We start from the raw sequence: 12,114 nt of genomic DNA on the forward strand, positions 1-12,114 counted from the left end.
TGAAGTAAATTATTGGTTGGAGAGCATGGGAGGAAAAGAGTTGTGGGCCATGAGCCAGGTAGAAAGCTAGAGCTGGGGGGAGAGGAGCAAGATGCTACAACAGGAGCATGGGGAAAAGTCCCTCTTAAGAGCTGATAGAATCAAGATCTGGAAGGGACGTTAAGGAAACTGTGATCCAGTCCCCTTGTTTGAAAAACGAGTACCCCAGAGTCCAGAGTGGTAAACTCACAGAGAACCCCTTCTCCGTTCTCTTATAGCTTCAAACAGCCAAATCACATCAGTTAGTGCTCTCTTCTGCTGTCTGCTCTTCCCTCAAGTATTTGATCTATGTTTCAGACGTGACTTTTAAGGCCCTGGGTGTCAGTCAGTCAGCAGGTATTTATTCAGTACTTACTTTGTACTAGGCATAGGGGATACAAAGAAAGGCAATGGGAAGACGACATGTAAATAATAACAGAGACTGTGTCTTTGCATCTCTTTCTCTGACGCCCCAAATGGCCTGCTGTGTACTTAGTGAACGGTGAATGTAGATTTGGGAAGCCCCTCCTGAGAGATTACACTGTGAGAATGGATGACCTTGTCAAGGAAGTCTTTCTAGTGGGTTCTCTTGTCAGATAGAGGCTACATGACCTCTTATGGACTGTGTTGTTGTGGGGCTTGTTTTTGGGTATGAATTGGGTTAGATGGCTGCTGCTTGTGTCCCTTTCTTTTCCTGAAATCTTAGGAAGCCTTTATAGAGCAGTTTAAAAAAAAGAAAACCAAAAAATGACATTTTTTCATTTGTTCCTCACATCCACCCTTTGATATGTCCTATTTCAAATTTTACTAAGGCTCTCTCTCTCTGCTTTTTGTCCCGCACCTCTCATCACATTCTACCTTTGACCAGCCTTATTTCCACACATATCAATCATATTCTCCCCGCTCTACCCGCCCATTGGTCTGTCAATTCTTAGAGCACAGATGTTGTGCTTCTTTTCATCTTTGTATCTCTAGCACTGAACACAAAGCTTCAGATGTTGGAAGACATTAAGTATTTGTTGTATATTAAATTGAGTTAGGTATAGTCCATGGCATGGTAGAAGGAATGTGAGATCTAGAGCCAGAAGACATGAATTCAAATCCTGACTGCTTTTTACTCGCTTTGTAACTTTGAGCATGTCACTTAACCTCCAGGCCTCAGTTTCCTCATGTGCTTCGAAATAAAGGGGTTGTATTCATGTTATAGGTAAGATCTCTTCCATTTTAAATCCCATGATCCCTCAAGTATTACGGAATCCTTACTCAGAAAGCTGAAACTCAGGGAGGTGAAGAACATTGCTCATGGTCACACTCACATCTTTAATCCATCATTTGGCGAAGGCTAAGGCTGGCTTCTCGTGATCTCTGGTACTTCTACTCATTTCAGATACCACCTCCCATCTGTGTGGCTTTACATTTTTAGAAATGGTTCCATCCACTGCTTCTTCCAGTCGGCCCTAGAACTTTGTGGGCAGGAATTATTTTACCTCCATTTGACAGATAAAGAAACTTGATACAGAGAGGGCCGGTGAAGAGCGATGTACTAATTCTGCCTTGTCTTCACGATTGCAGGGTCACTGGGGGAAAAAAGTCGACCAAGCGGACCAAGTCCATCAATGGATCCCTCTATATCTTCAGAGGTCGGATCAACACTGAAGTCATGGAGGTGGAGAATGTAGAAGATGGCACAGGTGACTGCTGCCTCATCATGTTCTCTGTCTGTGTGTGCTGCCTTATCCTTCCCCACCTTAAAATGGGCCCATCCTTCAGTCTGAATACGTGGGAAGGAAGTACTATTAATTTGGAGCATCCTTGGGCCTCTGCTAGTCTCAGCCCTCCCTCACTTAAATCTAATTCACTTGCTTGTCACGCCGTCATCTCCCTGATGTCTTGGTCCTTTTTGAGAAGGAAGGACACATAGGAGCGAAGCAGCAGCGGCAGCTGCAGGAGATGAGCTGGGCTTGGTCAGACTTTTACTCTGTCTTCCTTGAAACATGTTATCTTGAAGCAGTTCTTCAGAATGGGACTGGCTGTACTCTTTATATTGGGTTGCCTTGCCTGGCTTTGACTGTGCAGTTAACTCGGGGCTTAGTAATTGGAAAGGGGAAGGAAATAAGGCAGGGTCTAAAATAACTCAGATTTCTGGAATGAGTCAAGATTAGAACGAGTCAGAAATCTGACCTCAAAGTCATGTTCGTGGACTAGGTGGGCTTGTGGCTATCAGATATCCTGTGATTCTGGTACCGGTAGCTTGAGGAAGGGCTTACAGAATAACTCTCACTGCCAGTCTCTGGCATCGCAGTGGGAGAGAAGTCAGGCTTGCGCCTTTTTACGTAGGCAGATTCCTTCCTCACCAGACTATTTTTCTGTCTCTGTTCCCTCCTAGCGGATTACCACAGCAATGGCTACACTGTCACAAATGGTTGGAAGATCCATAACACTGCCAAAAACAAATGGTTTGTCTGTATGGCAAAAACGGCAGAGGACAAACAAAAATGGCTAGATGCCATCATCAAGGAGAGGGAGCAGAGAGAGAGTGAGTATTTTGGGACTCCCTTTCTTGTCTGTTTTCTCTAATATCTAATACCTGACTTGGGTACCAGAAGAGCCTGAAAAGAGTGTTAAGTGCTCACTACATGCCAAGTGCTAATGATACAAATAGAAATACGAAAGTTAAACCGTTCCTGTCTTTAAGAGGAGAAAATATATTCAGAGCGGTGGTGTCCAGGGACATGTGTTGTGGTCTCAGGGATGATGAGTGGAGACATGGGAGAGTCTTTTCCAGTCGCAACGGGAGTCTTGATTTGACTATGGTTCCAGAACTGGAAAATGGGCTATTTGCCTAGTGGCTGGCAAGAAGTCTGGGATGTTAAATGAGGAATGTTTGTGACTGGCAGATATGTTGATTAGTAGAAGGCATTCATAAATCAGGAAGGTGGGAGCTTCAAAGCTGGAGCTCCATCAGGGCATGGCGTCTGGTCCAGTGGGTACAGGATTGGGAGGCAAGCAAGAACATGGATAAAGTGGGGTGAAGGGTTTGAAATATATTCTTCTGAATGGGTAGGAATGGTGGGAACCAGGAGAGAATAGCTATGGTGAATTTGGTCTACTGGATTAGAAACCAGAGGAGCTGTGTTCAAAGTGACCTTCTCATTTGGAGTTGATGATCCTCTGGTTGAGGGCTGGGAGGAAACATGAAGGGGAGATATACATGGGGAGAGTTTTCTCTCGTTGGTTGGGCAGCAATTTGCTTAAGCCCCTTCCCTTCTGGATTTGATTCCTCGTTTATAAAATGAGGGGAGTTAGTACTAGCGGGTCTCTGATAGTCTATGTTCTAGGTATGAGAAAGTCATTGTGAAGTAGAAGGAATTGCTGGACTTAGAGTTAAGAGAGTTGTGTGTTTTGAATCCTGCGTTCTGATACTTACGTGATCAAGTCACTGAACTTCTCTAGCCTCAGTTTTCTCACCTGTAACAGGGGAATAATATTGGCACCCACCTTGCAGGATCGTAGTGAGAATTGAATGAGACAATATACATAAAATGTTTTCCAAATATTAAACTGCTTTATAAATATCGCACTAGTAGTACAAGTAGGAGCAGTAGGGGCAGCAGGAATAGCTGTTACAACTCTAAGTCCTGTCATCTCATTAGCCTGGGGAGGTTAGACCTTGATATTCTTCGCTGTCTGGCCCCATTTTCTTTATTCCTGGCTTTTGGTTGAGTATAGTGAACCAAGAAAGCCCTCTGTTTTAAGAGAGTATAATGGTTTAGTCCATTGGTGCCAAACTCAAATAGAAATGGGGGCCTCCAGGCCACCTATTGACTTAGAAAACCACATGGGAGCATTATCTATTTTGTATTGTATTTTTATTTATTTTGTTTCCAAATTACATTTCAATCTGGTTTGGGCCAAATGCAGCCTCCAGGCTGTGTGTTTGACACCTGATTTAGGAGTGATATTGTGCTATATTTGTAGTCAAGAGCCCTAGTTCAAGTCACTCAGCCTCTCAGTCCCTCAGTTTCCTCATCTGTAAAAGTGAAGGTGGTTGGACTCAGTGTCCTCCAAGGTCCCTTTTAGCTCTAACTCTATAATCCTATGATTCTTTGGTCACAGTAAACCACACCATTGGCCATTCTTCTCTCTTCTATGCTATTTAAGAATTTCTTTTCCTTTGAGTGGCATTGATTATTGGCTACCCTTCTTTTAGACTAAGACTTCTTAACTTGGGATCCCAAGACCCAGATTTCAGGGCATCTCAGAACTTTTCTCCGCTCAAATTCACTTATGTATTTATGTATGTATGTATGTATGTATGTATGTATGTATTTATTTATTTATTTATACCAGCTTTTGATTTCTTTTTTTAGTTCTATAGGTGTTATTTTATTCATTTAAAACCATTATTCTCAAAAGGAGTCTATAGGTTTCACTAGAATGCCAAAGGGGACAGTGAAGGAAAAAAGGGCTAAGGGGCAAAGGATTCCTACTTTGGACAGTGGTGAATATCTTTTTTGGGTTACCTGGAGCCTCTGGAAATAGTTACATGCCTCTCTTTCACCAGCCCATACCTCTTACATCAAGTCCCTTCTACCCAAGCAGCTTGTTGGAAAGATTGGGGGAGGGGAATGTCTCATGCCGAGTATGGCCTCCATATGGGTTTTATTGTTAAATTATAATCTGATGAGCACTTTCCAAAGTTTTAAGAATGTTAGGTTCCAAGAACTTGAGAGCTGGAAGGGATCTTGGCTCTGCCATTTACTGTGCGATTTGGGGGAATAATTTAGCTTCTTGGGGACTTAGTTCTCATCTCTAAAATGAGATTGTTGACTTACTTTCTAAGGTGCCTCTTAGCTCTAAATCCTCTGACCTATTGTCTCAACTTCCTTATTTTCTAGAAGAGGAAACTCAGACTGACCAAAGGGAATAGACTTGTTAGAATTGTTTATTTTATTCCTCTGCCAGAGCCCTGTTTCATGGTCTCATCATTGTGCAGATGGAACTCTAGGTTCTCAAATGCTCTGCCTTGGGAATATCAGCTCACAAAAGTCCCACCAAGGAGAAGAGGCTTAGTTTGTGGGTCCATTGATGGATTGCATTTCATGTTTGTCATTTAAGGTCTTAAGTTTGGAGAAACTCATCACTAGAAAGATGGTGGCCAGGGGATTGAATGTCTATGGACAAAGCAGACTCATAAAACTCTTTTGAGGGACTGTGATCCTGATCAGTAGATAGAATTCCTCTGCTGTTGGATACTTAAAAAATATTGATTCTTATTTTCAGTCTGATTGGTTTAGATTTTCTGCATAATATAATCTCTCCCCTTCATCTCTAGCACTCCTGGAATTGGCCTATCAAGGGCAGGTAACAGTGTGGATATTTTAAGGCAAGGCTTATTAAACTTTTTTTTGTGTGTTATGGACCCTTTTGGCAGCCTTCATAGAACATAAAATACACAGGATTACAAAGGAAACCATTGATGTTTCTGAAATATATTTATCAGAATTAAAAAAGGAAAACAAATGTCTGTGGACTGTAGTTTTGTGGTAAAGGAGTTATGTGGATATGGACGGTTTTGTTGCTTGTACTGAGATGTGAGCCAATCCTCTGTATCCTACAACACAGGAACTACATACATACATACATACACATATATGCACGCATACATAGAATACATACAAGGGTAGGAACAGAAAACAGAGTGAGCTGTGGTAGTTCCAAACCGCACTTGAATTGTTGAGCCTCTGAGAGTGTAAATAGTTGCTTAGTTTCATGCTAAGAAGGAATCTAACATTTTTTGGTCATTATGAGCTCCATTGCCATGGCCCCTTCTGTTGGATGGGTTCTCCTAAAGGAGAAGAGATGTGGATGAGGATGGCCTCACTGGCCCAGATAGGCTTCAATGGATTCAATGAAAAGAGCTTTCGATGGGAAAGCAAGAGAGCTGATATTCCGGGTGAGTTGTGATCTTGGGCAAATTAGACTAGATGGTCTCTAAGGTTCACTCTTTTCCTTGTATCTGTGACTGTTTCACAGGGTTATTGGGTACAGAAAAGATAATTGGTTGGTCTTTTTGCCTCAGGTTTCTTCCCAGATCCCCTACACAGCTTAAGGGAAGCTTAACTTGTTTAATAAACTCTAGTGGCTTCCTGTTACCTCTAGAATAAAAAATAAACTCCGCTTAGTTTTCAAATCCCTCCAACCTGCCTGCAACCAATTCCTTTAGCCTTGCTGTACAGTGCTCCCCTTCCCACATTGCTCTCTCTGTTGTACAATACATCTTCTCCCCACGCAGGGATGCCATGCTTTTATACTCCCTGTCCCCCATTCCAGGCATGTATTCCCTTTTCCCTTCCACATCATATCATCTTTTTCCTTCTCTGTGAAGGTTTTGCTGGTTGCCTTAATTTTTACTGCTCCCTTACACACCACTGCATTTATCTATGTCCTTGTTATCTGCCCTTTAGAATTTAAGCTTCTTTTAAGTAGGGATTGTTTCATTTATTGGCACACTGTATGGGTCTTATAAATACTTGATTGATTTGCACCCAGGTGGAGAATCTTCATCACTGGCATGATTTGCTCGCACTGAGATGTGAGCCAATCCTCTGTAGCCCACAACATAGGAACTACACACATATGTACACATACATGTATGCATACATACATAAATGTGCATATATATGTGTGTGTGTGTACATCTTGATTTTCAGAGCTCTTTGGATCTCAAAACCCATAATGTGTGTCAAATATAGTAGTGAGACCAGTGGTTCCCTGTAACCCCTAACTCATTTCACTAAGAATTAGTTACTTGGTGTAGAGGAAAAGGCATTGGACTCTGGGGTCATGAAAACTGGATTTGAAACTAGTTCTGCTATTTACTAACTTGTGTTCTTGTGTAAGTTACTTCACTTTTTTGACCCTCTGTTTCTTTATCAGCAAAATGGGAAGAATATACTTTATACTCCCTAACTCATAGGATTATTATGAAAAAAAGCATTTTGCCAATCTTAAAGTATTATGGAAATGGGAGGTGATTAACACAAAGTTTTTCAGCCCTTGTTACCAAGTCATAAAGTTGAGAGAGGTGATGATAGGAGTCACTGACCCAGACCCATCTACCCTACACTGGAAGTCACAGCTAGGTGGAGCCAAGATGGTAGAGCAAAGGCAGGGAGCTCTCACCCCAAACCCTCCAAATACCTTTAAACATGAACTCTGAATAAATTCTAGCGCAGCAGAAACCACAAAAAGATGGAGTGAAACAAATTTCCAGCCCAAGGAAGTCACAGCTAGTCCTCCCATTTTTATTAGTCATTCTTCCTTTATTTTTCTTCAGTATAGCTCAGGCATGTTAACTCATGAAAACATTACAAGCCCTGGCAGAATAGTACAGCAGAGTTAGCAGACATTGTGTGGGTACCATTAGTATTGTAACCATTGTCCTTTTAAGAGTACAGAGGGTTCTCTTGATAATGATATGGGACCTTTGTACTCAGGTATATCAAAGTGCTTCTTTCTAAAGAGAGAAATCTCTTGGTGAATATGACAACGAGCTTCTAAAAGCATCACATAAATAGGATTGATGCTACCGCAGTATTGTCTTGGTTAACCAGAACTCAGCTACTAAAAATCTCTATTTAATGGATTTTTAAAAGACAAAAATTCCCCTTCTAGGAAAAAAAGGGCCTATCTCAGGAAAAGCTGCCATCGGCAATTTATATTTAAAAAAGAAAACAAAAGAAATCAACAAAGAAACTAAGAAAACCCTGAAACCTGAACCCCAACTCAGATCTTCGATGTTAGAAACAGAGGCTCTTTTACAGAAAAAGAAATTGAGTCCCAGAGAGACAGTTCCAGGTGACTTGCCCAAGGTGAAACTCTGAGTTAATGGCAGAGGCTGGTCTAGAATTCAGGTGTCTTGACTTCTAGGCCTGTATTCTTTTTCCTATACTACATTTAGCCCCCATCCACCCTCATCTTATTCACCCTCTCCCCTCTTTTCATCCTTATCCATACTTATCTCAAGTATCTACTATGTGCCAAACATTGTAATGTGGATATAGCCAAGTGAAATAGTCTCTCTTTCAAGAAACTTATATTCTGTTGAGGCAGACCACATATTTATTTTTAATTTTTTAACATTTTTATTTAAAGTTTTGAGTTCTGAATTCTATCCCTCCCTCCCCTCCTTCCTGAGGTAATAAGCAATCAGTTATAGATTGTATATGTGCAGTTATGTAAAATATTTTCATATTAGTCATTTTGTACAAGAAGAATTGAATAAAAGAAAAAATGAAAGAATGAAAAATAGCATACTTCAATCTGTCTTCAATCAGTATCAATTCTTTCTCTGGAGGTGGATGGTATGCTTCATCATTAGTCCTTTGGGATTATTTTAGATCATTGTATTGCTGAGAATAGTTAAGTCATTCACGGTTCTTCATGGAACAGTATTGTTCTTACTGTGTACAGTGTTCTTCTGGTTCTGTTCACTTCACTGTGCATCAGTTCATGTAATTCTCAACAGGTTTTTCTGAAATAATCCTGCTTGTCATTTCTTATATATAGCACAACAATATTCCATTACATTCATATACCACAGATTTAGCTGTTTAGCCATACCCCAATTGATGGGCGTCCCCTCAATTTCCAATTCTTAGCCACCACAGAAAGAGCTGCTATAAATATTTTTGTACACATAGGTCCTTTTCCCTTTTTTTTCATGTCCTTGGGATATAGACCTAGCAGTGGTATTGGTAGAGCAAAGGGTATGCAGAGCTTTATTGGTCTTTGGGCGTAGTTCCAAATTACTCTCCAGAATGGTTGGATCAGTTCATAACTCCACCAACAGTGCATTAGTGTCCTCGTTTTCCCATATCTCCTCCAACATCCAACATTTTCCTTTTTTGTCACATTAGCCACTCTGATAGGTATGATGTGGTACCACAGAGTCAGACAGCACATTTAGGTGTCTATATAAAGTAGACAAAAGTGGATTTGGGGGAAGGGGATTAACAGCTGGAGGATTAGAAAAAGACTTCATGTAGAAGATGATTTTCAAGCTGAATCTTAAAGGAGAGTTGGAAGTGACAAGCTTGTGAATACTAGCCATGGGAGACATTCAGTCTAAAGGCACAGACAGCAGAGTGTGTCAGGAGAGGAGTAATTTATTGTAATAAGACAGGAAAGGTAGGTTGGGGCCAGGTCATATAAGGATGATTCTTGCGTTAGTAAGGGTGTGTGTGTGTGTGTGTGTGTGTGTAGAAGGAGACAGACAGAGGACATGTTATGAAGGTTGAAATGACAAGATTTGGCCACTGGTTGAGTGAGTGAGAAGGCTGATGCCGAGATTGCGAATTTGTGTGGTTGGTAGGATGGTGGTACTTGCCAGAAAGGGGAAGGTTGAAAAGAGGGGGAGTTTTGGGGAAAGATGATTATGTGTTTTTTGGACATGTTGGATTTGAGATGGGATATCTAGTTTGAGGTGTCCAACAGAAAATTGGAGGTATGGGAGTGAGTGGGAGGGTTTATGGAAAGAAAATGAATTACGTTTTGGAAGTGAGTGGCTTAAGGTCATGCATCCAGTCAGTCCTGTATACTCAGAATCGTACTCTGAGTGTCATAAGCACAAAGGAGGAAATGAAAACTAATTCATCTACATTTCAGGAAGAAAAGGAAAGCTGGGTTCAATTTTTAGTTCTTTGACCATTTGTATGTTTTTTCCCTCCCATATTCTTGTACTTCAGTTCAATTCAGTATTAAATGTGTCGCACGTTTAAGACCTTGTGCTGTGTGGTAGCTCTCTTAGAATGTGGAGGAAGAAGACAATGGGGAATGAGGAGAGTCATCTAGTTCTTGGGAGGCTGCGTGTTCTGGGATCAGATTGACAACAGGGGCCGTAGGAATTCTTAGGAATCTAGACAACAAGTATTTACTAAATCCTTACTATGTGCCAGACACTGAGATAGACACTATAAGCCCAAGAACAGAAAATTAAATAATTCTTATTCTAAGGAGCTTCCATTTTCTCCTGGGAGACATCATAAACCTATAAGCAAATGCAGAAAAAAATACATGCAGAAAGTCTTTAGGGAGGAAAGGCAGTAGTATTTAGGAGCATCTGGAAGAGCATTATGTTTTGAAGGAAGTTAAGGATTCTAATAGGGGGAAATGAAGGAGGATTGCATTCCAGGCATGGTGGACAGTCATGGCAAAAACAAGGAGATGGGAGACATGCCATGTACAAAGTACAGAGAGAAAATCAGTTTGGTTTTTAGTGCTTTAGAAATCAAAAAGAGTTTGTTGTTTCATCCTGGAAGCGTTGGGAGCCACTAGATTGTATTGAGTCTCAGGGAGTGATGTGCTCAGCTTTACTTAACTGTGGAATGGAAAGGAAGGCAGGGAGATTGATCAGTTAGGAGGCCATTGCAGTAATTTCTGTGCAATGTGATGAGAGCCTGAGCCAGAGTTACAGATAAAAGGCAGAAATGAAAAGATTGGACAATTGATTGGCTGTGTGGGGTGAGTGAGAGAGAAGAGTTAAGGACAGAACCAAAGTTATGATCCTGGTGGACGAGAAGGATGGTAGAGGGTAACATTAGCCTAGCCCCCTTATTTTATTGATGGTGCAGGTTGCTCAAGGTCATAAGCAAAAGTGTGATTTGAAAATGGTTCTAAATCTTGTACCTTGGCTGGCCATCAAGTCTTTTCCTCTCTGGGCCTGGTTCCTCACCTGGAAAAAGGGGAATGATCATAGTTGACTTAGCTCACTTATAATAGCTTTGTAGACTGTCAGTCCTTACAGAAAAGGGATCTCTGATTATTATTATTGTTGCTTCTTTCTGATGGAAGTTTCCCGGAGGCAGGAGAGGGATGGCAGACTTCACATGAGTCCATTCTGTGAATGTATTGTCCTATCTCTGGAAATTAACCATTTAGCCACTGATCACTGAGGAATGACGAAGAGAATCCCAGGGATGCTGAGATGCCCAAGGAGAAGATCCTTCTTAAGAGGAGTTTATTTTGAAAGCTTTTTCCTCCTAGAATGTCAAAAAGGAACCTTGAGGAACTGGAAAATCTCAGACCCATATACCTTACTCATATTTCACAAAGTATTGCCTCAGACTGAAAGCAGGAACAAATATGAAAATCTAATTGTTTTCTATTAAAGAGATATGCAGAAATATGTAAAACAATGCCATTCTTCTCTCTAATTTTTTTTGAAAATATAGTGATTTTTCTTAAAAAAAGTAATTTATTTATTTATTATGAATCTTGAAATGCTATAGAAATGCGAGCTGTGACCGGACTAATGAGAGTATAGGCATATACTCTTTTACCTTCCTCTCTGTTTTCCCTGAGAAGCAGCACGGATCTCTCTACATTTCTGAATCAGATTTCAATGTAATTAGGAAATGTTTGACAAACCAAATGAGAATATAATACAACATAGATCATGTTAATTTGTGGTTTTTAAAGTCCCTGTGTGGCGGAGATCCATTTGTCTTTGGGTTTGATAACACTGGTATAGGGGATTGAGATCTGGACTTGAAGCTGGAAAGACCCAAGTTCAAATATTATCTCTGACCAATACTGGTCACATAGTGTGACCCTGGGGAAGTCTCTCAACTCCCCAGTTCCCTATGCAACTTTCTAAGACAATAAGTTGCAGAGGAGATACGAACCTACACTGGTGGAGGGAGTTGCCCCTTCTGAGAGTTCTCTATAACAGTGAAATAATTGGAGGCCTAGTCCCTATCCTGTTTTTGCTATTAGTGTGTGAGTTATAGAGACAAGTTGGACTGCATGGTCCAACTGCGGGGCTTCCTGCCCAAGGACCATATCTTTGCTAGGTTTCATATAATTATAAATTTAGAGATGGAGACCATCAGTCAACAAGCATTTATTTATTGAAATAATTCAGCAAATTATTATATCTATTATTATATAGAAGACACTTTAGACATCATCCAATCCAACCCCCTCATTTTACTCATGAGTACATCTGTACATTTTTAGTAAGTTTCCTAGGGAACAGAAGACTAGCCTAACGTCTCCTAGGGACAGTATTTGAGACTGGAGGGTGGGAGAGAG

General features: G+C 40.8%; 1 protein-coding gene across 1 annotated transcript in view; it reads left to right on the forward strand.

The window, feature by feature from the left end:
- The window catches only part of PREX1 (phosphatidylinositol-3,4,5-trisphosphate dependent Rac exchange factor 1), a 230,121-nt gene that overhangs the window by 135,906 nt on the left and 82,101 nt on the right, over positions 1-12,114 (forward strand). The window contains exons 8-9 of the mRNA XM_036749156.1: positions 1,591-1,709; positions 2,405-2,554. Of these exons, the coding sequence (XP_036605051.1) occupies positions 1,591-1,709; positions 2,405-2,554 (269 nt within the window). The remainder of the gene's footprint in view (positions 1-1,590; positions 1,710-2,404; positions 2,555-12,114) is intronic.

Source organism: Trichosurus vulpecula, chromosome 3, assembly GCF_011100635.1.
Source record: "Trichosurus vulpecula isolate mTriVul1 chromosome 3, mTriVul1.pri, whole genome shotgun sequence".
Lineage (NCBI taxonomy): Eukaryota > Metazoa > Chordata > Mammalia > Diprotodontia > Phalangeridae > Trichosurus > Trichosurus vulpecula.